At 38.6% G+C, this 23,188-nt stretch overlaps 4 protein-coding genes across 5 annotated transcripts; 2 read left to right on the plus strand and 2 right to left on the minus strand.

The window, feature by feature from the left end:
- Positions 1 to 151: 151 nt before the first annotated feature.
- Positions 152 to 3,494, minus strand: LOC125222537 (alcohol dehydrogenase class-3). The gene is made up of 9 exons (XM_048125207.2): positions 3,352 to 3,494; positions 3,124 to 3,260; positions 2,716 to 2,762; positions 2,304 to 2,629; positions 1,819 to 1,901; positions 1,675 to 1,750; positions 869 to 1,026; positions 609 to 770; positions 152 to 519 (listed from the first exon to the last, which is right to left on the minus strand). Exons 1-9 carry the CDS (start codon positions 3,383 to 3,385, stop codon positions 403 to 405), a joined length of 1,140 nt encoding a protein of 379 aa, XP_047981164.1. The 5' UTR covers positions 3,386 to 3,494; the 3' UTR covers positions 152 to 402.
- A 2,301-nt stretch (positions 3,495 to 5,795) lies between these two features.
- LOC125223736 (RmlC-like cupins superfamily protein) lies at positions 5,796 to 6,540 on the plus strand. Its single transcript, XM_048127016.2, has 2 exons — positions 5,796 to 5,993; positions 6,076 to 6,540. Exons 1-2 carry the CDS (start codon positions 5,884 to 5,886, stop codon positions 6,308 to 6,310), a joined length of 345 nt encoding a protein of 114 aa, XP_047982973.2. The 5' UTR covers positions 5,796 to 5,883; the 3' UTR covers positions 6,311 to 6,540.
- Positions 6,541 to 12,300: 5,760 nt separating this feature from the next.
- ALE2 (Protein kinase superfamily protein) lies at positions 12,301 to 17,713 on the plus strand. 2 transcript variants are annotated; one of them, XM_048125252.2, is made up of 9 exons: positions 12,301 to 12,730; positions 12,902 to 12,982; positions 13,242 to 13,346; positions 13,422 to 13,529; positions 14,428 to 14,796; positions 14,883 to 15,149; positions 15,617 to 16,006; positions 16,131 to 16,371; positions 16,723 to 17,713. In XM_048125252.2, exons 1-9 carry the CDS (start codon positions 12,682 to 12,684, stop codon positions 17,447 to 17,449), a joined length of 2,337 nt encoding a protein of 778 aa, XP_047981209.2. In that variant the 5' UTR covers positions 12,301 to 12,681; the 3' UTR covers positions 17,450 to 17,713. The 2 variants fall into 2 exon arrangements, with proteins under 2 accessions (XP_047981209.2, XP_047981210.2); XM_048125253.2 differs by having other exon boundaries at positions 13,428 to 13,529.
- Positions 17,714 to 18,424: 711 nt separating this feature from the next.
- On the minus strand, positions 18,425 to 21,604 carry LOC125219834 (C2 calcium/lipid-binding plant phosphoribosyltransferase family protein). The gene has a single exon (XM_048121907.2). It carries the CDS (start codon positions 21,414 to 21,416, stop codon positions 18,603 to 18,605), a length of 2,814 nt encoding a protein of 937 aa, XP_047977864.2. The 5' UTR covers positions 21,417 to 21,604; the 3' UTR covers positions 18,425 to 18,602.
- Between the last annotated feature and the right edge of the window lie 1,584 nt (positions 21,605 to 23,188).

Raw genomic sequence — 23,188 nt, forward strand, 5'->3', positions numbered from 1 at the left:
TCTTGGTTATCCCTCTTGGTTAAGAGCTCGTCAAAGTTGCTACTTCTCACAAGTCGCAAGGTTTTAATTAAACAAGAAATTAAAATATCAGCTTGTTATCATACAGCCATGTCTAAATAACTAAAAATATCATAATCTTGGAACATAAGAGTAAGAATAAATTTGTTTTATTATAAGCTTAAACGGATGTTTTGCATAATTGACAGCAATAAGGTCAAGGAAATAAACACCAAAATGTAAAGAGGGTAAACTTAAACAGACAGCATCATCCACAGTAGCAGAAGAAGACACTCAAACATATGAGCAATAAGACAGTGGAGTTGTATGGGAGATTTCCATAGCAATGGAAGGTTAAACGATAGCACCCATACTGAAGGCACGTGCTGGCTGAACATGGAACCATTACTCGAACATGTCAAGCACAACACGGAGGCACATTCCTTCATGCATCATATCGAAGGCTTTGTTGATCTCAGGCAGTGTAGAAGTGTGGGTGATGTACTCATCAACCTTGATTTCCTGAAAGAAGGGCATATGTATGGTGGGAAAAGTTGAGAATGGCATGATAAATTAACTGACTGAATAAGGAGAAGGAAGAATATACTCACTTTCTTTAGATACTTTTCGACAAGCCATGGTACTTGTGAGCGGCTTTTGAAGCCACCAAATGCGGTGCCCTTCCAGACACGGCCAGTCACCAGCTGAAAAGGACGAGTGGAGATCTCTTGACCAGAAGCTGCAACGCCCACAATAACTGATGTTCCCCAACCCTGAAAGGTTAATACAGAAGATCAGTAATCCTTGAATTTTTATATGATCTCATAATTCATATAATTTTGTGGTGTTATAACTTGATTTAGGTACCTACCTTATGACAGCATTCTAGAGCAGCTCTCATCACACCCACATTCCCAATGCATTCAAAACTATAGTCAACACCGCCATCTGTTAGATCCACAATGACCTGCTGGATTGGTTTCTCGTGATCCTTTGGATTGATGAATTCAGTCACACCAAAGTCCTTTGCTGTGCACCACAATTTTCAGCAAATTTGGGAATTAAAAAGATATCACTTCTGTTAATACTGCTTAGTTGCTATATAATTATTGGAATCGGGAAACAAATGGCATGACCCCTCAGTGATATTTCTTTTGTAATCAAGAGCTATGAGACGCTAAACCAAACAACAAGTAGATCAGTAATAGACACAAGTCACATTTGTATCATTTTTATAGGTCTTCACATTGGAAGAAGTCCCTAGGACATCATTAATTGGTTCTTCAAGCACATGAAACATATAGTTGATTTTACTACGTGGAAGCTACGTAGGCAAACAAACCTTTCATATTCCATATTTTGCAAAAAAACAGCACACCCCCTAAAACACCAAAAGACACTACAAGAACAAGTAGAATATTTATTTTCTTGAGTCTGCTCAACAAAACAAGGACATTAGATAAAATTGAAAAGGAGGTTGGTTCATGTCCAGAATGTCTCTAGATACACAGCTTTGCTTATAGCAAGAGAAAATCCTGAAGTCGAATTTTTACATGAGCTCTTTACATACCACAGTCCATGGCATGGGCAAAAAACTCTTAGCACTCAAAGAATATCATGCACCAAAAATTTACTAATTAATTGCACAAGAAAGTAGTGGTGAAGAAGGTGAAGTACCTCTATCAAACTTTTTGGTGTCAATATCTATCCCAATGATGCGGGAAGCTCCAGAAGCTTTTGCACCCTCAGCCACCTGAATCAGAAGTATTCATCATCTTCTCTGTATGATACAAGAAGTCAATCATACTATAGAAAACTCACAGCAAGTCCAACAGTGCCGAGACCAAATACAGCAACTATGGAACCTTGTTCTACTTTTGCAGTATTCCAAACAGCTCCAAGACCTATATGAAATTAATTATACACAAGGATTAATAAATTGATGGTTGTGGTATTCTACTCATAAAAAATTGTTAAAAGTTCCACAGAAGAAAGATTTTTTGAGTTGTAAATAAATCAATTAGTGCACGATCAAACTGAGCTTCAGACACTTTAAATCAATAAGTCAGAGTTGACTGGATACTAAATTTATCCATGCAATGGGCTGCAATAACTGGAGAAGTTACTGTAAAAGACACCAAGATTTCTGGTGTTCTAAATCCTGATTGTTTACGTTGAACTGTATGAGGGATGAAGAAATGAACTAGATCCATTTGGAATTTTGGGTGTTCATAGACAACGGGAATTTAGCAAAAGACAACAAGATAACTTATTCATATTCAACCAGGGTATGTAAAGATCCTTGCCTGTTGGAACACCACAACCGAGCAGACACACTTTCTCCAATGGTGCTACAGGGTCAATTTTGGCAACGCTAACATCATGTACAACAGTGTACTGACTAAATGTTGATGTGCCCATGAAATGATAGATAGGCTTTTCATTGATGGAAAAGCGGCTTTTACGGTCAGTCAACATAACTCCAACTCCAGTAGCTACCCTGACTTTCCCACAGAGATTTGTCTTACCAGATTTGCAAAACTTGCATTCCTTACACTCAGCTTGATAACAGGGGATAACATGATCGCCCGCTTGAACTTCTGTCACACCTTCACCAACACTCTCAACTATCCTGAGATCCCAACAGGAACATTTATCTGATGCTTAGTCAATATTCAGAAAAGCTAATTGTTCTTTAAATTTTAGCATTTAACATACCCAGCAGCTTCATGACCAAGGATGCATGGGAATAGACCTTCAGGATCCTGCAACAAAGATAATCAAGAGATCAGATTGGCTATAGATAGGAGATTATGCTGGTCACTTTTTTCCCTACTATTTACTTTTTCCCTCCATGCTACAGCTTTATTGCATTAGATATGGTGCATTCAAACACTAAATACACCCAAACACAGAGAAGACAAACAATACTCCATTATAATCAATCAAGCACGTCCCGATTGAAAAAGTTCAGCTTCCTCTTTACTTAAAAAAAAAAACATATACATTCCACATTTCCGATCAATATGAACAAACTACTTATGAATCTTCGCAAAATGATTGACTAATTCACTATCATTTGCTAACATGTTTGCACAAAATTCGTACACATGCACCGGAAATTACCTTGCCGCTCCAGGTGTAGGCATCCGTATGACAGAGAGCGGTGAAGAGGATTTTGATCCTAACCTCTCCGGCTTGCGGCGGTGCGACCTGCACCTCTTCGATCACCAGAGGTTTATTTGGTTCCCAGGCCACCGCCGCTAATCAAAATTAAGGAAAAACTAATCAACAAAACACTCAATTGATTGGCAGTAAAACGGTAAGACGCATAAAAATGAAAAGGATCGATACCTTTGCAAGTAATGACTTGACCTTGAGTAGCCATTGATGGATAGAATAGAAGGAAAGAGATCTACAGAGAGTGAGAGTGACGGTGGAGGCGCCGCTACCAAATGAATAATTATATTTTATTTAGAAATCTAAATTATCCAATAAAAATAGGCCACATGGTGCAGTCACAAACTCACTCGACTACTATTCTAGATAAATAATTTAATATATAAATTTTATTTTTAAACAAATGATTATCTACCATGCATCTTATTATCATTAATGGAAATAAGATGAATGTGTAAAATAAAATTAAGTACAAACATTAGTTTGTTTGCTTCTGATTACCAAGTAAGAATACCAAATCACTGAAAGTAGTTGGGGACAAGTAAAGTAAAATAAAAAAAATTCGAACTATGATAATCTTTTCGATTAATATGTGTATGAAACTAAATGTTACAAAAAAATAATTTATCATCGAAATATGCTCATAGCCCACTATTTTTAAACATTATTAATAATGATTCTTCGTTTATTACTCATAGTCCAATATTTTTTTAAAAGTTACTCCCTCCGTCTTGGATAATTCGTATCACTTTGACCGAGCACGAGTTTTAAGAAATATAATGAACAATGATTTGAAAACGTTAGTGAAATGTGAGTCCTACTTTAATACTCCCTCCGTCCCACGTTACTTGAGTCACTTCTTTTTTGCACTCGTTTTGAAAAAATAATAATAAATAATTAAAGTGAAGAGAAAATAAAGTAAAAAAAAGAATAATATAGTTAAGACTCTTCTCTACATTATTCTCTCTCTTACTTTTTTTTCTCTTCATTTTAACTATTTATTATTATTTTTCCAAAACGAGTGCAAAAAATAAATGACTCAGGTAACGTGGGACAGAGGGAGTATATTAGTTTTATAATAAAAATGTGAGTAGAAATGAGTCGGTGGAATATGAGCCCACTACAAAAATGGTAAAAAGTGAAATGAGACAAATTATGTGGGACGAATCGAAATGAAAATATGAGACAAATTATCCAGGACGGATGGAGTGTTGTATTAATCTACTCCATTGAATTCACTTATATCCCATTATATACTTGACAAAAATAAGAAAAACTTGGTGGGCCTCTCAAAGCCTGTCTTGCCTCGTTCAATAGTTCCACTTTTTGCTATTGGGCTGATGATATTTATACCACAGTACTTGGGTTTAAACATTGTGTGGGACTTTAGCATGAATTTTCATACCCATCCCAAATTGGGTGAACTACGTAACGGTATTTGATCTTTCACTTTCACACGTAAATGGTATCTGATCTTTATTTTATATCGTTTTTGGTATCCAGTGACAAAAATAACCTTAGGTACCAAATATGTGATTTTTTTTTCATGAAGGATATTTTTGAAAATTTCAATTAAATAGTACCAAATATGTGATATTTTTTCTTCCTTTCTCATTTCTTTTTTTCTTCTTTAATTTCTTCTTCTTTATTTTTTTCTTCATTTTCTTCTTTCTTTTTAGTATTTTATCTTCCAATTTTTTTCATTTTTCTCCTTAGTTTATGTTTCTTCTTCCTTCTTTTTTTTTCCTTCTTTCTTTTTAGTGTTTTGTACATACATCTAATTGCATTCATAATATAAATATAAAATACCTAATTAAATTAATTAAATCAATTAAATATTTTTTATTAAATTATTTTATACTCATTTTAAGGTTGAAACACCTAACTAAAATATTCAACTTTTTATATCATTATGGATACAATTCACAATGTTAAATTTTTATTAAGGCTATATAGATTAGTTACAAATTTAATATAAAATAATAATAATAATAATAATAATTGTTATTATTACATAATATTATGTGATTCATAATTTATATAATAAATTTTTAATTACTATCACTTTTTAAGTATTATAACAATAATAATTAAATATAATTAAATATAATTATATTTAAGTATATTTGAATGGTGATAAAAATGAATTAATTATTAATTTATAACATTAAAATTATAATATTAATATTGATTAATAATAATAGTATAAAGAATTAAGAGAATGAGAGAAGATATTATAATATCACTTTTGGTACTAATTTTATGTATGTCCATAATATATTTGTTTAAAGGGCATTTTGGAAAGAAAATTGCATCAGGTACCAAAAATGTGATTTATAAGTACCAAAAAAGACCATTTGCGTGCAAAAGTGAAAGATCAGGTACCATTTATGCAATTCACTCTTCTAAATTTTTCAATGAACACAAAATTTAATCTTAAATCCAATTGATTTCTTTAACTCATTTTAATTTCTTTAATTTATTTAATTTATAAAAATTCGTCCCATTCACATAAAGGACTATTCATGTGAGTATGGGGTGGTGGAATTGATGTGACGGGTCAAAGGATATTTATAGTGGATGAAAGACACATATACATGTGACCCCTAATTCAAGTATATATCAAACCTTTTTCCCCATCAAGAAAACGAGAATTTCACCAAAATCAAAATCCCATCAAAGGAAACTTGAACACACACACACACCATGGCAGCAGAAGAGCCCTCAAACTCATCACCACAAAGCATGAAAATCACAGTCCAAAGCAACCCTTCTGCATCACAGCTCTCTGAACTCGGCATCAAATCTTGGCCCAAGTAAGCCCTCTTCTTGATTCTGTCTCTTCCTCTGCTGTTAATTTATTTGTAATTAAGTATGTAATTGTGGACAAAAAAAAAGGTGGGGTTGCTCTCCCGGGAAATACCAGCTGAAATTCGAGGCACAAGAAACGTGCTATTTAGTGCGTGGGAAAGTGAAGGTGTATCCCAAAAACAGAGGGGGGGAAGAAGAGGCAGTGGAATTCGGGGCAGGAGATCTCGTTGTGATCCCAAAGGGGCTCAGCTGCACTTGGGATGTGTCCATCGCCGTTGATAAGCACTACAAGTTCGATGCTGCTGCTTCTTCTTCTGATTAAGAATTTTAGAGGTTTGTTTATTCAACAGTTGATTGGTGTTGGATTGATTGTTTTGGTTGTGGATGAAGGAAGAGTAAATGTGAAATGTGAAATGTGAATTGTGATGTAATCTGGAATAGCGGTCAACGTGGAATGGAAGGGGGGAATTATTAGTCAATGCCACTGGCGTTCAAACAACACTTTAAATGTGCCTTTTGACTGGTCAAATCATTTCATACTTCATATTTCTACACTAGTGTGCCTTCTTTCCTTTTTGGGAGTAGTTGTTAGATCAAATTAGAGAAAATAATATATCATGAAGCTTGGTTAATTATACAACTTTTAAAATACTACTAGTAATTTAATACTAATAAATTAGTAAGTATTTTATTAATTTGGATTTGAGAGAGATTATGTATGATTTGGAACTTAAAATACATTAAATTAATCTCATAATCTACGTTATTACATTGAAATTCACAGTCTTTGTAAGTGATGTAACGAATGAATAAAAAAAATCATGAATTTCGGCTTCTAAATCATATTAATGATAATTAAGAAAATTGTTAAGCTGTTATATAAGTAATTAGCTATATTTGAAAATTATGGGATTGACTAAACTTCGAGATTTTTGTAGACAATTTACTCATTTTAAAAAAAATTGCGTCCAAGACTCCACAAGCCACAGTTGATGGACTTAGATGTAAGAGCATCCACAACCCCGATCCGAATTCGGGCTTCAAGTCCCCTTCACGTCATCACTATCCTAAATTTCTACATCATGCCACAACTCCTCTAACTCTGCAATCCCCATTCAGGCCCCAATTATTAAATTGCATTATTCACAACTACAATCTATTGAACTCCTAAAAATTCATTGTTCAGACAAAAATAAAAGATTACAATTCCTAGGAAAAAAATTACAAACCCTAAAAAATAAAAATTACAAGTCCTAGCAACAAATATTGAAATAAATAGATGATTGAAGTGACAAAATGGTGGAAGAATGTTGAAGAAATGGAATATAAATAAGCCAAAAAATAAAATAGGGTGTTCGGGTCTAGCCCGAAGGCCCAATAACGTCGGGCCGGGCCGCGCTTTCTTCTCCTCCAACGCGCTAGGCTGCGGGCCGGGACCTAGGTGCGGTCCGGCCCACGGCATTATGAATGCTCTAAGAAGCATTGCAGGTTATCGTCTTGCTAGGTTGGCTCGCATGGGCAATAAATTTTACTCAATCAGCGAGCAGTGCGTGCTTCGCACTCACCGAACACGAGCATGGGCGTGCAAATTTTTTTCAAAATTGAGATAATCAATTTTTCATTTATTTTAAATTGGATAATTTAAAGTGTTAATAATTCAGTTTTTAATAGTGGTTGACGGGCCTTTTTGTATATTTTATTCATTTTTATATTTATAGATATTTTTCATGTCATTTGTTTTTACACCACATTTCAAATTTTCTTGTAGTTTTTAATTTTAATTTTTATAATTAAAAATTAAATGGAATTGGTATTTTTAATTATTTCTATATATTAATTATAATATATGATTGCAAATTATATATAAAATAAATTGAAAAATAAGATATGTCTCATATGAGATAGATACTAGTATAAAATATAGTTTGTGGGTATTAAGGAATGGAAAAATGGTATGGTACTTAACTTAGAGACAACTAAAAGTCCCATAATAGACATGGGTTGTAGACAACCAATGGAAAAATATCTATATTTTTGAAAATATCTATAATGTCTTTCTCACTATATATATACACATTTAGGAGTGTGATAAAATACAAATTTATATATTGTACAAACTTAAAACTTCTCGACACAACTTCAACACAGTTTCAATACAATATCTATACAGTGTAAAATTTTAAAATTTTAATGTCAACACAGTATCACTCATTGACTACCGTTGAAATTCTGTTGACATTTTCTTGTTGATGCTTTTTTTGTGATCTGTTGACAATTTTTTAATGATTCAGATCATAGTTTTGAGTCTGTACAATATTTAAAGTTTTCATTTAATCACATTCCTATACATTGAACAAGTTCTAACAAAATGTAGTGCATGTGAATTTTGTTGACCAGATGATAGAGATTCCATTACTTCTACCCCAATTTATCACTAACTACCAACATAGTGAGTCCAATCTTTATTTTTGTATATACACTAGGAGTAGTACTCAGTAAATAAATTAAATTGAAAGGTTATAATCAATTTTTTTTTATATAAAATATGCGAAATCTAATTGTTATCGACCTGCCACCTCCTTAAAACACAAGTTTACTAGAGTTAAGGTAGTAGGTGGAATATAATTTAAGTAAAATCATCATAATTTATACCCCTGCTATTATGGTATGGATAAATGTCAATATTTTTTTTACCTTTTCCTACCTTTCAATATATGTTAGCGTATACCTAAACTTCAGTGGAAGATATTATACATTATTTTTGGTATTACCAAAAGTATCGATATAAAAAAATTATATGTACATAGATTATACCAAAATTATTAAAATTTGATAATATATAAAACACTTAACTAACACATATATTTATTTTATAGTTAAAAGAGCAGGGGCATGTTAGGATGCCACCACCTCTTAAAATAACACCATACCATCATTCCTAGCCAATAATTTGTACACGTGGACGAATAATAAGCTGTCACGTGGCCAAAAAAAAAACTGAAAAAGATGGTCAACAATTTGCTGGTCTTTATCCAGCAATATTTCTTGTCCAGCAATATCCGATACACTATACATCAATTTATAGATTGTTGTGTAGTGTTTGTAATATTGCTGTGTAGCGTTTATAATATTGTTGTATAAGCGGTGTCGCGGTGTCACTTTAAGAGGGGTTGTCATTTTAACACAAACCTATAAGAGCATCCACTATGGTAAATAGGCCAGCCATAGGTTAGCCTATTTCTCCTCCTGCCACATCATCCAGCACTAAAATTCATTCTGCCACATCATCTGGACAAGCAATAGGCTAGCCACATCATCAGCACTATTAAAAAAAACAACTACATTTACGGAATTAAACACAAAATATGGAATTAAATTGATGACACATATACGGAAAAATTCATATTTTATTTAAATAAAAAAAATTACATTGACTAAAAATAAAAAAAATAACATAATAAAAAAAATTATGGGCTTCCACACACGAGCCCCCGCCCCACTCTACTCCTCGTCGCCGTCCTCGCCGCCACCGCCACCGGCTGCACCCCCGGCATTTGAGCCCGCGTCTGATCCCCCCAACTGTGCCACGAAGGTATCCAATTCGACCCGCATACTCTCGAGCATTGAGTGAAGAAACCTCTTCTCCACGGGTCAGTTGTCTCCCTCAATTCGGCCAAGATCTTGTGCATCTGTTTGCGCATTTGTTGACGCGCGTAGAAGGCGAGCTCGGCTGCCGACTTGCCAGCGGGGGGGGGGGGGGGGTGCCGACTGGACTTCCTGGGACCCCTAGGCGACTCCCCTCGCTGCCCGTTGCGCCCTCCTCTGACCAATCGGGCGAGTGCGGCGAGCGAAGGATGGAGGGGACGGCTCCTCTGGAACATCCTCGGGGGAGGTCATGGGAACCGCTGCTGTTGTCGCTGTAATCACCGGCATAGTTCAGCCGCTGCTTCTTCGGCCAGCCAGCATTGACACCCGCCCGAAACTTCTCGGAATCCATCAGCACCAGATAGCAGTTCCAGTAGGTGAATTCCTTATACAGGTCCAGCACGGGGAAGGCTTTCTCCGCTATCCTCCTGCAATCCTCGTCAGTCTGGCCACTGGTCTTCATGCGAAGGGCATTGCCCGCAAATCGGGAGACCGCAACCCTGATTCGCTCCCCCCCTTTCGGCACTCCTCCCCGGTGTATGCCTTCCAATGCGGGCAATTCCTCTTGTAGACTGCTGCAATTTTAGCCCACATGTTGACGATCCTCTATTTGTTCGAAACAAGGGGATCATCACAAACAGACACTCAAGCCTTGGACAGCGCGATGTTCTCATCATCCGTCCACTTCCTCCGTACACTGTCGTCATCAGCCGGCTGCGACGACTCGCCTACCACCTTTTTGCCCTTCTTCTTCTTCTTTGGTGTGCCCCGACCCTGCCCCCGCCCCTGACCTATTCCCTATGTTTGAATGGGAGTGTCTCCGAATCAAACGCCCGGTAACAAATCCTCTATAGAGAAAGTGTCATCTCCAGTGAATTGCATCTCCACTGGGGTCGATGCGTGGGAAGACGCAGTCAAAAAATCAAGAGTGGGGCGATAGACATTGTCCCCCCCCCCCCCCCCCCCCGACGTCATGGACTGCACAGGTTGCACCCCGGCATCATCTGCATCCCGGCTCCCCAACCGGGCATCATTTGCATACCGGGTTGCATGCCCGGTACCCCTGCCCGCCGCCCTGCGGCATCATATGCTGCCAAGTGTACATGTTGTAGTACCCGCTGCCCATCTGCCCCCATCCCGCTCCTGCGGATATCGTGGGAGTTTGAGTCCCGCTCGTCGGTGGAGTAGACTCGTTGTTGTGATCCATTTTGCGTTATTGCTCTTATGTAGAAATTAAGAGAGAGAGAAAACTCGTTAAAACAAGTGGTGCGAATGAAAATGATGTGAAAATCGCGTATATATAGTGTTTTGAAAAAAAAAAAAAAAAAAATTGCGCTGGCCGATCGCCAGCCTACAATGGCGGCGAGCGGATCGGCAAGCGCTTGCCGAAATTCTCGCCGATTCCGCGTTCGTCGATTGCAATAGTTCGGCGAGTGAACCGGCTAGCGCCGGGTATTGACTAGCCGGTCGCTCGCCGGTTACCGTGGATGTTCTAAGTATTATACATAACTCACTAGATCATCATTTTTTTTAACAAACTATATTTCTCACTTAAATGAATAATAAAGTAGCAGTAGTATAAGAGAGAAGAAATGACATGGTATAAAAAATAATAAAGTAGTAAAAAAAATGAGTTATTTAATCTAAGACATATCAGCAAAATACGCATTAATTAAGTTACTTGCTCATATTCTATTTCATGTTATTCGATACTAATTGAGTCATTATTATTTATAGTAAAAAAAACAATTTATTTAATATTTCATAATTTACGCATATTGCGTAACATATTCACTTTTTATTTAAATATTAAATACCACATTCTTAGTGTATTTGTTTAAAACACTAATAAAATTTTTCGTATAATTTGCATAAATTTATTTTTTATCATCAAATTAAATTATCTTGTTTTGTTTATTTTCATCCCCTTTTTAAAATTTACTTAAATCAAGCTCAATCGCTTTTTAGTTTTTACCTTGCCAAATGCCAAGGCAGACTTAAACTTTTTCATATTGTTTATTTTACCTCTAAAATTTATAGTATAAATAGTCAAATCTTAGTCATTTAATTTTGTTTCTGATTTTTTTTATTTTTCCTATCACTTAAATTTCTTTATACTCCTACTCTTTAATTTCTGTAAGAAAATGAAACTAACAAACTTCATACTATTAATTATTCACACAACAATATTTTCAATATATAAATGATGGCCTAATCATTTTGTACATTTACAAGTATATAACTCCTACAAATTCAATAGAACATCACTTTATATTGTAATTTGTAATAATTATATTGTATTATGATAATCGGAATGAAATGGTTGCTCCATGTTATAAATAACAACGTTTGAATTTCAATAATTCACACATTAATAAATTACTACTAGTAAAATGATTATCTGTGAGAAGGAGCGTGAGCAATAAACATCAATTACAAAATTCGTTAAACATATATATAATTCAAATGGTGTTAAAAAAGAAAAAAAAGAAAATGAGCAAAGTGGCGTGGTTTAGCTACTTAATTAGTTTTAGAAGAAAATAATCATCCAAGACAAATCAGCCCAAAAAATGGGTTTGATTGGTCCGTGAGGCCCACTCGCTCCAATTGTTTAGTTTCTAGTAAATCTTGTAACAGCAGGACAGAGTGCTGGTGGCTCCACCGTCATTAAATCCTCTCTACCACCCGCACTCTCACACACACCAAAGCTCTCTCCTTCGATTTCGCTTTTACTCACTTTACTTTCCTCTTGCTTTCCGAAGATCCATTTCTTCTACTGCTCTCTACATTTTCCTCACTATTTCCCCCCATTGCAGAAGCTCCAGCTCTAGATCTCCGCCGCACCTCATGGATCTATGACTTGCCCGCCGGAATTACCCGCATTGCCGCTTTTCAGCTAGGGTTTAGCATAATTGTGTTATTTCTTGGTTTGGTGTAGGAAAATCGATATGCCAACTCCACGCCAAGTGAGTAAGAGTATTTGTCGGCGGGAAGAGCTTCAGCGAGTTTGAGATAAAATGTACGTGAATTGCGTTTTGGAGAGAGAAGATGCTCCTCTTTCTGCTTCCTCTGCTCACTCTGCTTCCTACTAATTTCGGTAATTTTGCTACCTTTGTTGCTTAATTTTAGTTTACATGCTTTGCTAAGTGCCAAAATGTGTGTGAATATATTTTATTGCATTTTTGTTCATCAATGGGGGATGTCTGTGGATGGTTTCCTGCGCATCACAACTTTTTTTTGATAGACAAACTATTCTTTCCTTGTCCAGGTACTCCTTTAGAATTCATCTACCTATCTCCATTACAGCAACCCCTGCCATCAGCTGCAAGGAAGATTTCTAGTGATCATGGTAATAACAACTTGTTAGAAGCTAATTCAATTTTTTTCTTCGAATTTCTCCATATAACATGGCGCCTCTTTTATAATAAGTTTTGCCATTTAATTCAACTGTTAAATCTTGTTCCGAAATTTATAAATAGACATGCTAGTTGCATATGCATATGAACCATCTAAGTTTTCTTTTCCTCTTACAAATTTCTTCCATGTAATAACCTTTCCAATCATATTGAATTTGATAGATGTAAAAATGATGTTTCTACTTGTTGCAGTGAGCTTAGAATCAATGAGTTCAACACTTAGTTCAATTCTTAGAGCCCGAAGGCACCATTTTAAGAATCCACCAGCAGCACCGGCTCCATCTCCGGTATCTCAAGGTATTGAGATGCTTATCTGTTAATATTTAATGTGAAAATAATTTGTTTTTCCTTACTGATGCCACTTTATCTTAGGTCCAGTTGCTAGTAGGCCTACTACTGGTAGGACCAAGGGTAGGCATCAGCACCATCGGCATAAAGTCAGAGGTCCTGCAGTTTCTCCCTCTCCTTCCGCTAATTCAGGTGGATCATCTTATTGGCAATCCCTTTCTTTCTCGCTCTGTCTCTCACTTTACAGACATGATTGTTTAATGAAGAGAAATAATGAAGTGCAATATGTATTCTAGGAAATAAGCAGCATACTAACTTTGGCTAAACTATTTTCTTGCAAATACTTAGTAACAAATTAGACCTATTAAATGATGTTCTTCTGCAATGAAATTTTAGGTTACATAGAGAACGATGACTTAATCAACTTCGTAGTCGTTATTGCAATAAACCTACATAGCATAATATATCCTACATACTTGAGGATATTCTTTTGCTTCCTTGCATTGTTGTTCCATGCTAATCATTTTTCTTTATTGCATGTTTCATTAGTGTAATGCGACGAGGAGCAAATTGTTAGTTATTCAACTGAATATTTACTACATTTTGGGAGATTATACAAACTTTTTTATTCTATGCGACCAGCTTTTACAATTAGTTTTTCCCTGAAAATAATTCATCTACTTAAATTCATACTTAGTCGGGCATGAAATTACACATGCTAATGTAAAGGATCTAGATTTAAGAGCTTCGATCTAAGGCTGCATACTTTAGCAACAGTTTTACTTGTCTTGATACTGATGCTACACTTCCCAGAACTAGTGCGAGCCTCTTTTCGAATGTGTTCTTCCTTCACTTAAATTGGGATCTATAGGCATTTCCTGCAGTGTCAACTTGACTCTTATAAGTCTTCATATATTTATAGAAACTTATGATTGTGAGTTTATTTTAAGTAGGGTTAGTGCCAATGCAGTAATCATGTTATGTAGCACTTGTCTTGAATAATGTATTGTATTAATATTGCTTGTCACCTTATTACTTGTGTTAGACTGTTAGTAATTCTGGGAGGCATTTTTATGGATAAATGTGGCAGGTTGTGGTCAGACTTGCGCAGAGCCACTTACTTCAGCTCCACTTGGTTCGCCCTGCATGTGTGTATTTCCTATGAAAGTCAGGCTTCTGCTAGGGGTACCACTTTATGCTATCTTTCCGGAGGTCCCTGAGATAGCGAAAGAGTTTGCAGCTGGCACCTATCTTTTACAAAGTCAAGTAGCAATAGTTGGTGCTAGTGCTGATAGTCAAAATCAGGACAAGACAGTGGTTGATATTAATCTAGTTCCTTTGGGGGAGAAGTTTGACAATACAACTGCCATCCTGACTTATCAAAGAATTTTTCACAAGAAAGTACCTCTGAATATGACGCTTTTTGGTGACTATGATGTAATATACATTGCTTATCCAGGTGATGAAGAATCTTTGCATTAATTAAGTTCATGTTATTACCATTTGCCAGTTTTGTGTTCTAAATGTTATATACACTTCATGCAGGACTCCCTTCTTCTCCCCCTTCTGGCATTATTTTTGGTGAAGGTCCAACTGGAAGTATTGGGGACAATCAATACCCTTTTACTGCAAATTTTGGTGGCAAACATCAGAAAATGAAACCTCGGATAATCATTGTCATTTCTTTATCAGCTTTTGTGCTCTTGGTGGTTTGTTGTGCTGCAGTTGCTGTCCTACTGAAGTGCAGGATTGCTCGCAGACCATCCAATGCTGTCGGTCCAGCTTTCACATCATCAATGAACAAAAGATCTGGTATGTTCTCAGTTGTCATGCTTTATATGTGGTTTCATATATCCAAATTGTCTAGATTTATTAAGGCCTGTTTTCTATGTCATATGGAGTAAGCTCCTAATCTTTTATACATAAAAGAGTATGTTTGACTGCTTGACCACGTAGTAACAAATATAGATCGTAGACCTTCTTGTCTCCTACTCATGCTTATGGTTATGGAGTTATTTCAAGCATGTATTCAACTGCATTTTTTTGTACAGGAGAAATTGATCTTATTTTGTGTGTTTATATTTGAAGTATGTATTGAACTGCATTTTTTAGTTACTTCTGTTGGAAATTTTCTGTTTTGATACTCTGCTAGGTTCTCCAGTTAGATCTCATCTAAGTAACAACGATGGTTTTACATTTGTAAAGGCATATGCCAAATTGTGCAAGTGGTTACTTTGTTCTTCTGTAAACTTTGCTTATTTTCAAATTTTATGGTATAGGAATGGGGTCTATGCTGTCAAGTAGTCCATCCAGCTCAACTTCAGCTTCTCTGGTGTCTGCCATGCCTGCTTCAGTTCTTTCTGTTAAAACATTTTCGCTGGTAGAGCTTGAGAATGCCACAGACAAATTCAGCCTAAAGAAGGTGCTTGGCGAAGGAGGATTTGGGCGTGTATATCATGGGCTTTTGCAGGATGGAACTGAAGTTGCTGTTAAATTACTAACAAGGGGCAATCAGAATGGTGACCGTGAATTTATTGCTGAAATCGAGATGCTTAGTCGGTTGCATCACCGTAACTTGGTGAAATTAATCGGCATATGTATTGAACAGCGTACACGCTGCTTGGTGTACGAGTTAATTCGCAATGGCAGTGTTGAATCCCACTTACATGGTATACCTTAATCGTTATCTTCAACTTTATAAGTACATCCCATGTCTTTTAGCCTCTCGATTTCGGTGACACATGAAAATTGGCATGACTTTTGTTGACTGAAATTTGGCTGTTGATATCTTAGGTCCAGATAGGAGCTTGGGGCCTCTTGATTGGGATGCACGTCTGAAAATTGCGCTGGGTGCTGCAAGAGGATTAGCTTACCTTCACGAAGATTCTAATCCACGGGTCATTCATAGAGACTTTAAAGCTAGTAATGTTTTACTAGAGGATGACTACACTCCCAAGGTTTCTGATTTTGGTTTGGCACGGGAAGCTACGGAGGGAAGCCAGCATATATCTACCCGGGTCATGGGAACTTTCGGGTATGTTCTTTCTAGAAGAAAAATGTTTTGTGATACTTTTATGTTATTCATTAATATGAGGCTCTTTACATAAAATTATGCTGGATAGCTTTGAACGTGTTTGACACATATTTTAATGTATAGATATGACATCCCGCCATTTCTCTCCTTCAACACCCCCCCGCGTTCATCACAAAAAGTTGAAATAATGAAACAGATCCTTGGTTTGCAATTGCTTATTGTTTCTTTTTACGCTCTCTTACTTTTTCCAGTTTCTCTCTCTCCCTCTCTGATGTATTTGTATAATGTAAATATAATCATACTGTGGCCTGTCTGATTTCATATGCCTAATATGTATTTTGACTCCACCAGATATGTTGCTCCTGAATATGCAATGACTGGCCATCTGCTTGTCAAAAGTGATGTCTATAGTTATGGGGTGGTGCTACTGGAGCTTCTCTCCGGTAGAACACCAGTTGACATGTCACAGCCTCCTGGACAAGAAAACCTTGTAACTTGGGCACGACCCCTACTGACTAATCGAGAAGGTTTGGAGCAGCTAGTTGATCCATTGTTGGCTGGAAGCTATGATTTTGATGACATGGCAAAGGTCGCTGCTATAGCTTCCATGTGTGTTCACCCAGAGGTGACTCACAGGCCATTCATGGGAGAAGTAGTTCAGGCACTCAAGCTCATCTACAACGATACGGATGAGACGTGTGCTGATGCTTTTAGTCTGAAGGAATCGTCAGCCCGTGATTCAGATTTCAAAGCTGACTTTGCCCCATCAGATAGCAGCTGGTGGAATGGAGGGGGCCTCACTCCCCGATTGACATGTGGGCAAGCTTCTTCTTTCATAACTATGGAATACAGTTCTGGTCCACTCGATGATCTGGAAAACAGACCGTTTTCAGCTTCGGGTTTGGTTGAGGGTGGGATGTCTTTGCCATTGAGACATGGAAATAGATCAGGCCCCTTGAGGACAGTAAGGAGTAATCGAGCATTTTACAGATTACAGGGAAGCATGAGTGAACATGGAGGAGTCCTCAACAGAAGTGCTTGGAATAACGGGAGCTCTGGCCATGAAGCTTCGTTTTAGGGTGTGTTTGAAGATGTACAGTATCGAAGGATCGATCATTGGTTGAAGATGAGTGGTTTTTCGGTGTGTAGCATTAGGGTGTTGAAATTGGCTGAATTTGATTGTGGAGAATGGAAGAGATTCAATGGCTTCTAATTTTGTTAAATCTTGCAATTTGTTAACACATACGGACAAGCGGTAATGTGGACTCTCATTGTTTGTACATTCAAATGAATTAACTTTTCAGCTTTGAATGGCTTAATCCAATTGTCCATTTCTTGGTGATTTCTGAATAGCCTAAAGAAAGTAGAAAGTGGTCAAAAGATCATATTTTTGTTTTTTTTTTGCTTTGTTAGTTCATAAAATCTCGATTATATGCAACACTTTAAAACGTACATAGGCACGGGCAACTCGATTTCCGATGAATGTTGTAAAAATGCTATCCAAAAGTTGATTTCACCATATTTGTTTTTTAAGGTTCAGTGTTTGGATTTTACATTCACAGACTACAACAAAAATTTAAATTTCATTATTATTGATTAGGTATTAGGGCCGGCTATTCAATCGTGAAGGGATAAAAGCCTCGTGTTTGATTTATAATTCTTTAATTTTGAACTGGACATTTTTTGTTTTTCTGTCCGAGAAAAATGGAGGAGAGAGGAGAGTGACTAGAGAAGAAGGATGGGGTAGCGTCATCGGAGATTAAAATAGAGAGTGGGCAGGGTAGGGAATCGAGCTCGATCTGGAAGAAGTTTTCATTTGGTGAAGACGACTGAAGAGAGGAGGCAAGACAATTTACTCTTTCAAAGTAAGTGAGCAGTTTATGTCAGTAAACAAATATCGATTACTGGAGTACTAGTCAATAAGCGTAGAATTGTCATACAAAATTATTAACTTTGAAGTGAATCGATTTAATCAAAACGGTTTGAATTTTTAATTGAAAAATTGAATTATGGCTGGCCATAATGTGGCCATATATTGGAATTGGAATTGGAATAAGAAGAGTAGGACCCCAAATATTCAACTTTACATTACCAACAAAATAAGACAACCAGATACTGAGAAAAGAAGCCCTTCCAACTAATCCACAGGTCTACAAAGCAAAAAAATAAGTATAAAAGGAAGCAACATAACACAACCTAACAGCAAAGATCATGATCATTCATCCTCATGCCTACAACATGCCATCCGCATTCGAAGGCAGCCTCTTGAAGAAGCTGATGGCGCTCGACGGATGCCGGCTCCTAAACCTGGGCGGGCGGAGGTAATATCCTCCGCCCAGCGCCACCACCCACCTAATCGGCACCAAGTAGAACCCGAACGCCGCCACCAAACACACCACCACAAACAAGAACGTTGCCCTCGGGTCCCTCCAGCTCAGCAACGCCTGAAACCTCTCTCCCTGTGTCGCCAAGTCCCCCACCGCAGTCTGAATCCTCCCCGCCACGCTCCTCAGCCGATCGTACCTCATCCGCACCAACTCTGGACTCCGGCTCGTCGGGAACGAGTCGAACTCCTCGTCCAGTTCATCCAGATGCACGCTCTCTGCGTACGACACCCTAGCATCCATGTAAGGCGGATGTCGCGGTCTCAACCTGTACCGCCACATCCCAACCCCTGCCATCGTCAACAGCACGCATGGCATTACGATCTCCGGGACCATCACCGCCACCATAAACATCATCACAAACACAGCAGACACCACCGGCCTCTGCCAGCTTCTCAACATCTCCATTGTCCTCCCCGTCGCCACGATCCACCCCACCACCTTGGTGAGCCTGAGGAAGTTCGCCTTGCTCTTCCTCATGCTCCACATGTTCGAGTCATGGTCGAGCATGTACTCGACCACCTCCCTCCCCAGGGCTGGCTCAGCCCGCCCCAGCCTCGCCGCCACCACACCCATCGCCTGGTGGCGCAGGCTTTCCAGCTGCGCCATCGACAGCGGCACCACATAGTGCATCCTCGGGAGGAGTGGCGTGGCGTACATGTGAAGCACGTTCAACATATTCGTGCACGTGAACCTCACCGCCAAATGCAACTCCCCCATTTTCTTCACCCCGGATGGATGAAGCATCATGAGAGGGTACGCGTGCGCGTACACCCGATCCGTCTCCAGTGTAGAGAGACGGATCCGCACCTTCCCGATCCTCGTGTCGCGGGAACCAGCCCCAGCAACACGAGAATTATCAAACAGACCGATCGAGATAACCGTGCAAGGATCGAACACCTCCCACGTGTACTGCTCGTTCCACCTCGGACTCAAACTATCCACCACGGTCCGAGTCCTCACCCATTTCTGCCCATATTTAGCAACACAATAAGCATCCGCAGTTCCTCCCTTCCCTTCCTTAACCTTCAACGGAACAAGATTCGACGCCCCCAAAATCCCAACCTCAAGAACCCCAATGCTAGGCTTCCACAGCTGCTTCGCCGTGGGGCGGACGTCGCTGCTGTACACGGTCGCCTCATCGAGCACGTGGTATCCACCCTCCAGCGACGCACGTAAATGCACCCGACACCCGAACCCCACGGCCTTCCCCTCGCGCGTGTCAAGGTTGTACCACCTCGATACTGCACCTTTCTCGTCGAGACGCCTCTCGACGTTGGAAACCGGGAGAGCCATCCTCCCGACAACCTCGTCGCCGCGGCCGGAACCCAAATGATCCTCAATCGAGATCAACAAGTAGTCCTCAAAAGGCTCAGCCACAACAAACATCAAATCCTCATCCCAATAAGGATTAGAAAAGGTCCTACCCGAAAGAGATGCAATTCTCGTCTTCAAAACCTGATTCCCCACTTGAACTTTAACATACAGCTCTGGATACCTCATCTTGTCTCCCAACACCACATCTTGAGCTTCAATCACACCAATCCTCAAATACCACAGCTTTGGAGACAAATAAACCTTGGATTTAATCGAGTTCAGACCATCAAAATGGACATTAGCCGCCTTGGAATGCCACGCCTCTGAAAAGGCCTCATCAGCTTGAGTTCCGAACCAAATTGAAACCATAACCTCACCGGATTTCACTTTCTCCCCTTTCTTATCCTCCATCCTGTACCACTGCGGCGCCAGCTGGCTGTCCGGCGGGACCCGCTTCGGAACCTCTGAAAGATCGAACCAAACACGCCCCAAGAACTCGTCTTTCTTGTTTCCCTCCTTGACGAACACCTCCACCGCCGACGACTGAATGCAGTCTCTGGAGAAGGCAAACACCTGATTCCACTCCGGATTGGCGGAGAAGGACACCCTCTTCGTGATCCCCTTGTAGTTCCCGAGCTTCACCTCCGCCACCGCTTCTCCGGCCGCCGCCGCCAGCTCCCTGGCCTTCACCACTCTCACGTAGAGATACTGCATTTGCTCCACCAGATCATAGGCGGAGCTCGTTCTGCCCAGATGAGGCCTCGTCTCTTTCAAAGAATAATCGTTGCCGGGAAAGGCAGTGACGACGGCGCCCGGGCCGGGCAGAATTTGCTTGGGAACAACCAAGTTGGCGCCTTTCCGCTGCATCTTCTTGTTTTTGTTGGAAACAATCGCGCCTCCTCCGCCGGCGGAGGGAGAGACCGGTTTGACCTCTGCTTTAGTGGAGAGATAGAGCTTGAGGGTGAGCTCGCCGCGCACGTGGGAGAAGAGGCTCCGCTTGTCGAGCGTGTGGAGCTGCACGGACTCGTGGCCCTCCCGGGCGGCGGAGGAGGCGGAGACGCGGACTTTTCCGAGGAAGTTGCGGGTGTTGTTGGAGCGGCGCGCGTTGAAGACGTTGACGTCGACGGTGCGGTAGGGGAGGTCGGCGAGGTCGGTGACGTGGAAGACGAGCTTCTCGTTCCATACCGGGTTGAGGTCGTTGTGCTTCACCTGAGTGCGGAGGCGCTGGTTCTCGAACTCCACCTCCACGAACGGAGACGACGACCCTTGGCCGTCTTTCGGCATCAGGTTGTGGGCCGCCACCACCTCCACCACCAGCTTCTCCTTCCCGTTGCTGGCGTGCATGGCTAGCTATCTGTGTCTGCTGCTTCTGCTTTTCAGAGACTCAGTGAGAGAGGAAAATGGAATGAGAGAAGAGTGAAGAGGGGCAGACAGAGAATTGTGTGTTGGATTTTGTGAGTGAGTAAGCCAATAAAGCTGCAGCTTAGGCAGCTCTGTTGTTGCCTAATATTGGGTGCTCATGCCCAATCCCCATTCAATTCCTACTTTACTAGGCTCCATTCTCTAGGTTATTCCTATTCATTTTGGACTTATAAGTCTGGATTAATTCAATCTAAATTCAAATAATCGGATATGTTTGAGATTCCATTGACATTCTGGATAATTTTAACATGTTTGTGTGACATGACATCCCAAATCACACATAAACCAGGCTTGGTCAATTCATCCGGGTCATTTTAATTCCGAGCAATCGAACATGCTTGTTCGATAAAAAACCTAGCATAAACTTTGACAGAATACTCTCCGTTTGAAGATTAAACCTTAATAGAATAAATTAAAAGTTTTAAATCAATTTAGTACCAATTTAATTTTGAATAATCAAACAGGTCTTATTTGCAGGGTAAGGGAATCCCATCACATCAGAGCTAGAGCCAACTTTGTTGCTTTTGAGGGGAGACGCGGGCATTAATGAATACTCCAATTCATTTCAAAGAAAGTTCAGTTGCACTCTTTTCGCCATTGGTTACATTGCAATGTTGCATACACCAAGGATTGTGTTTTTTTTTGGGGAAGTAAGACAAAACTATTTCTCCATCTACAATTTCATTTTATTTTAATTATTTTAATTTTAAATAAAGTGTAAGATAAAAGAGTCATTAATGAAATGAAAGCTTCATGATTTAGCGGTATGAGGCAATTAATCAATCAAAAGAGATTTAGTCATAAATAGAACCTTCATTAATACGACCATTTATGTGCACAGTCAGTGTACAGGTAATTTAAACATTTGAAAAATAAGGAATACAGAATATAAAGTTGGAAAAATATTCACAGATAATGTCAGGAATTAAATAAAATTTCCTTGTATATTTGAAAGGTATAATTGTTGTACCATTTACAGACAGATTTTCCCTGGCTATTTTTTGAACACAACGAAGTTGAGTTAACGTTGTAGTAATTTTTTTTTAGAGATATTGGCATTTAATATTACCAAACTTTTAAAAAGTTGGGTATTTCCATGAACCTTAAAATTGGTAAATAATATCATGAACTTTATCCCGGGTTTGTTTTTTCCCACTAATGAAAAAAATCTTCAAATAAACGGACTTTTTTTCGTAAGTTCTCAGCAACAGTTTTGAGAGCTTCAAGTTTTTTAATATTTGAAGATAGTTTTTCTTGAAACACACCCTCCAAAATTGTTCTTCAATCTATTAAAATAACATGAATTTTTTCATTCGTGGGAAAAAACAAACAAGAGGTAAAGTTCGTGATATTATTTGTCAATTTTAAAGTTCGTGGAAAAAATCCAACTTTTTGAAAGTTTAGTTATATTAGATGCCAATATCTTTTTTTTTATTATTATATAAGTTACTCCTTTTAATTTAAATTTACAGTGCAGTTCAAAAGATATTTATCTCAGTCACTTCGTCAATTAAATGTGAAAATTTAACATTGCCTTATCTTATTAATAGTGTATAAGTATAATACTTATATGTTGCAACTAAACTATAGCATTAAAATACATAAAAATGAGTGAAGCATCAATCGAATCACAATTATTTTAAGGTGTTACAATTTTGAAACAAAAAAAATGAGAATTATTATAAATAAAAATG

Source organism: Salvia hispanica, chromosome 1 (genome assembly GCF_029641045.1).
Source record: "Salvia hispanica isolate PSC_SH4W2 chromosome 1, Shi_PSC_v1, whole genome shotgun sequence".
Classification (NCBI taxonomy): Eukaryota; Viridiplantae; Streptophyta; class Magnoliopsida; order Lamiales; family Lamiaceae; genus Salvia; species Salvia hispanica.

Coding starts and splice junctions, on each gene's coding strand:
- LOC125222537 (XM_048125207.2), bottom strand. CDS start 3,385: ATGGCTACTCAAGGTCAAGTCATTACTTGCAAAG. Junction 1,902..2,303: donor CGGTTGTGGTGTTCCAACAG/GCAAGGATCTTT, acceptor AATTTCATATAG/GTCTTGGAGCTGTTTGGAAT. Junction 1,027..1,674: donor CACCAAAAAGTTTGATAGAG/GTACTTCACCTT, acceptor TGTGGTGCACAG/CAAAGGACTTTGGTGTGACT.
- LOC125223736 (XM_048127016.2), top strand. CDS start 5,884: ATGGCAGCAGAAGAGCCCTCAAACTCATCACCACAAAGCATGAAAATC. Junction 5,994..6,075: donor GGCATCAAATCTTGGCCCAA/GTAAGCCCTCTT, acceptor ACAAAAAAAAAG/GTGGGGTTGCTCTCCCGGGA.
- ALE2 (XM_048125252.2), top strand. CDS start 12,682: ATGCTCCTCTTTCTGCTTCCTCTGCTCACTCTGCTTCCTACTAATTTC. Junction 12,983..13,241: donor GAAGATTTCTAGTGATCATG/GTAATAACAACT, acceptor TACTTGTTGCAG/TGAGCTTAGAATCAATGAGT. Junction 16,007..16,130: donor TGTTGAATCCCACTTACATG/GTATACCTTAAT, acceptor TTGATATCTTAG/GTCCAGATAGGAGCTTGGGG.
- LOC125219834 (XM_048121907.2), bottom strand. CDS start 21,416: ATGCACGCCAGCAACGGGAAGGAGAAGCTGGTGGTGGAGGTGGTGGCG.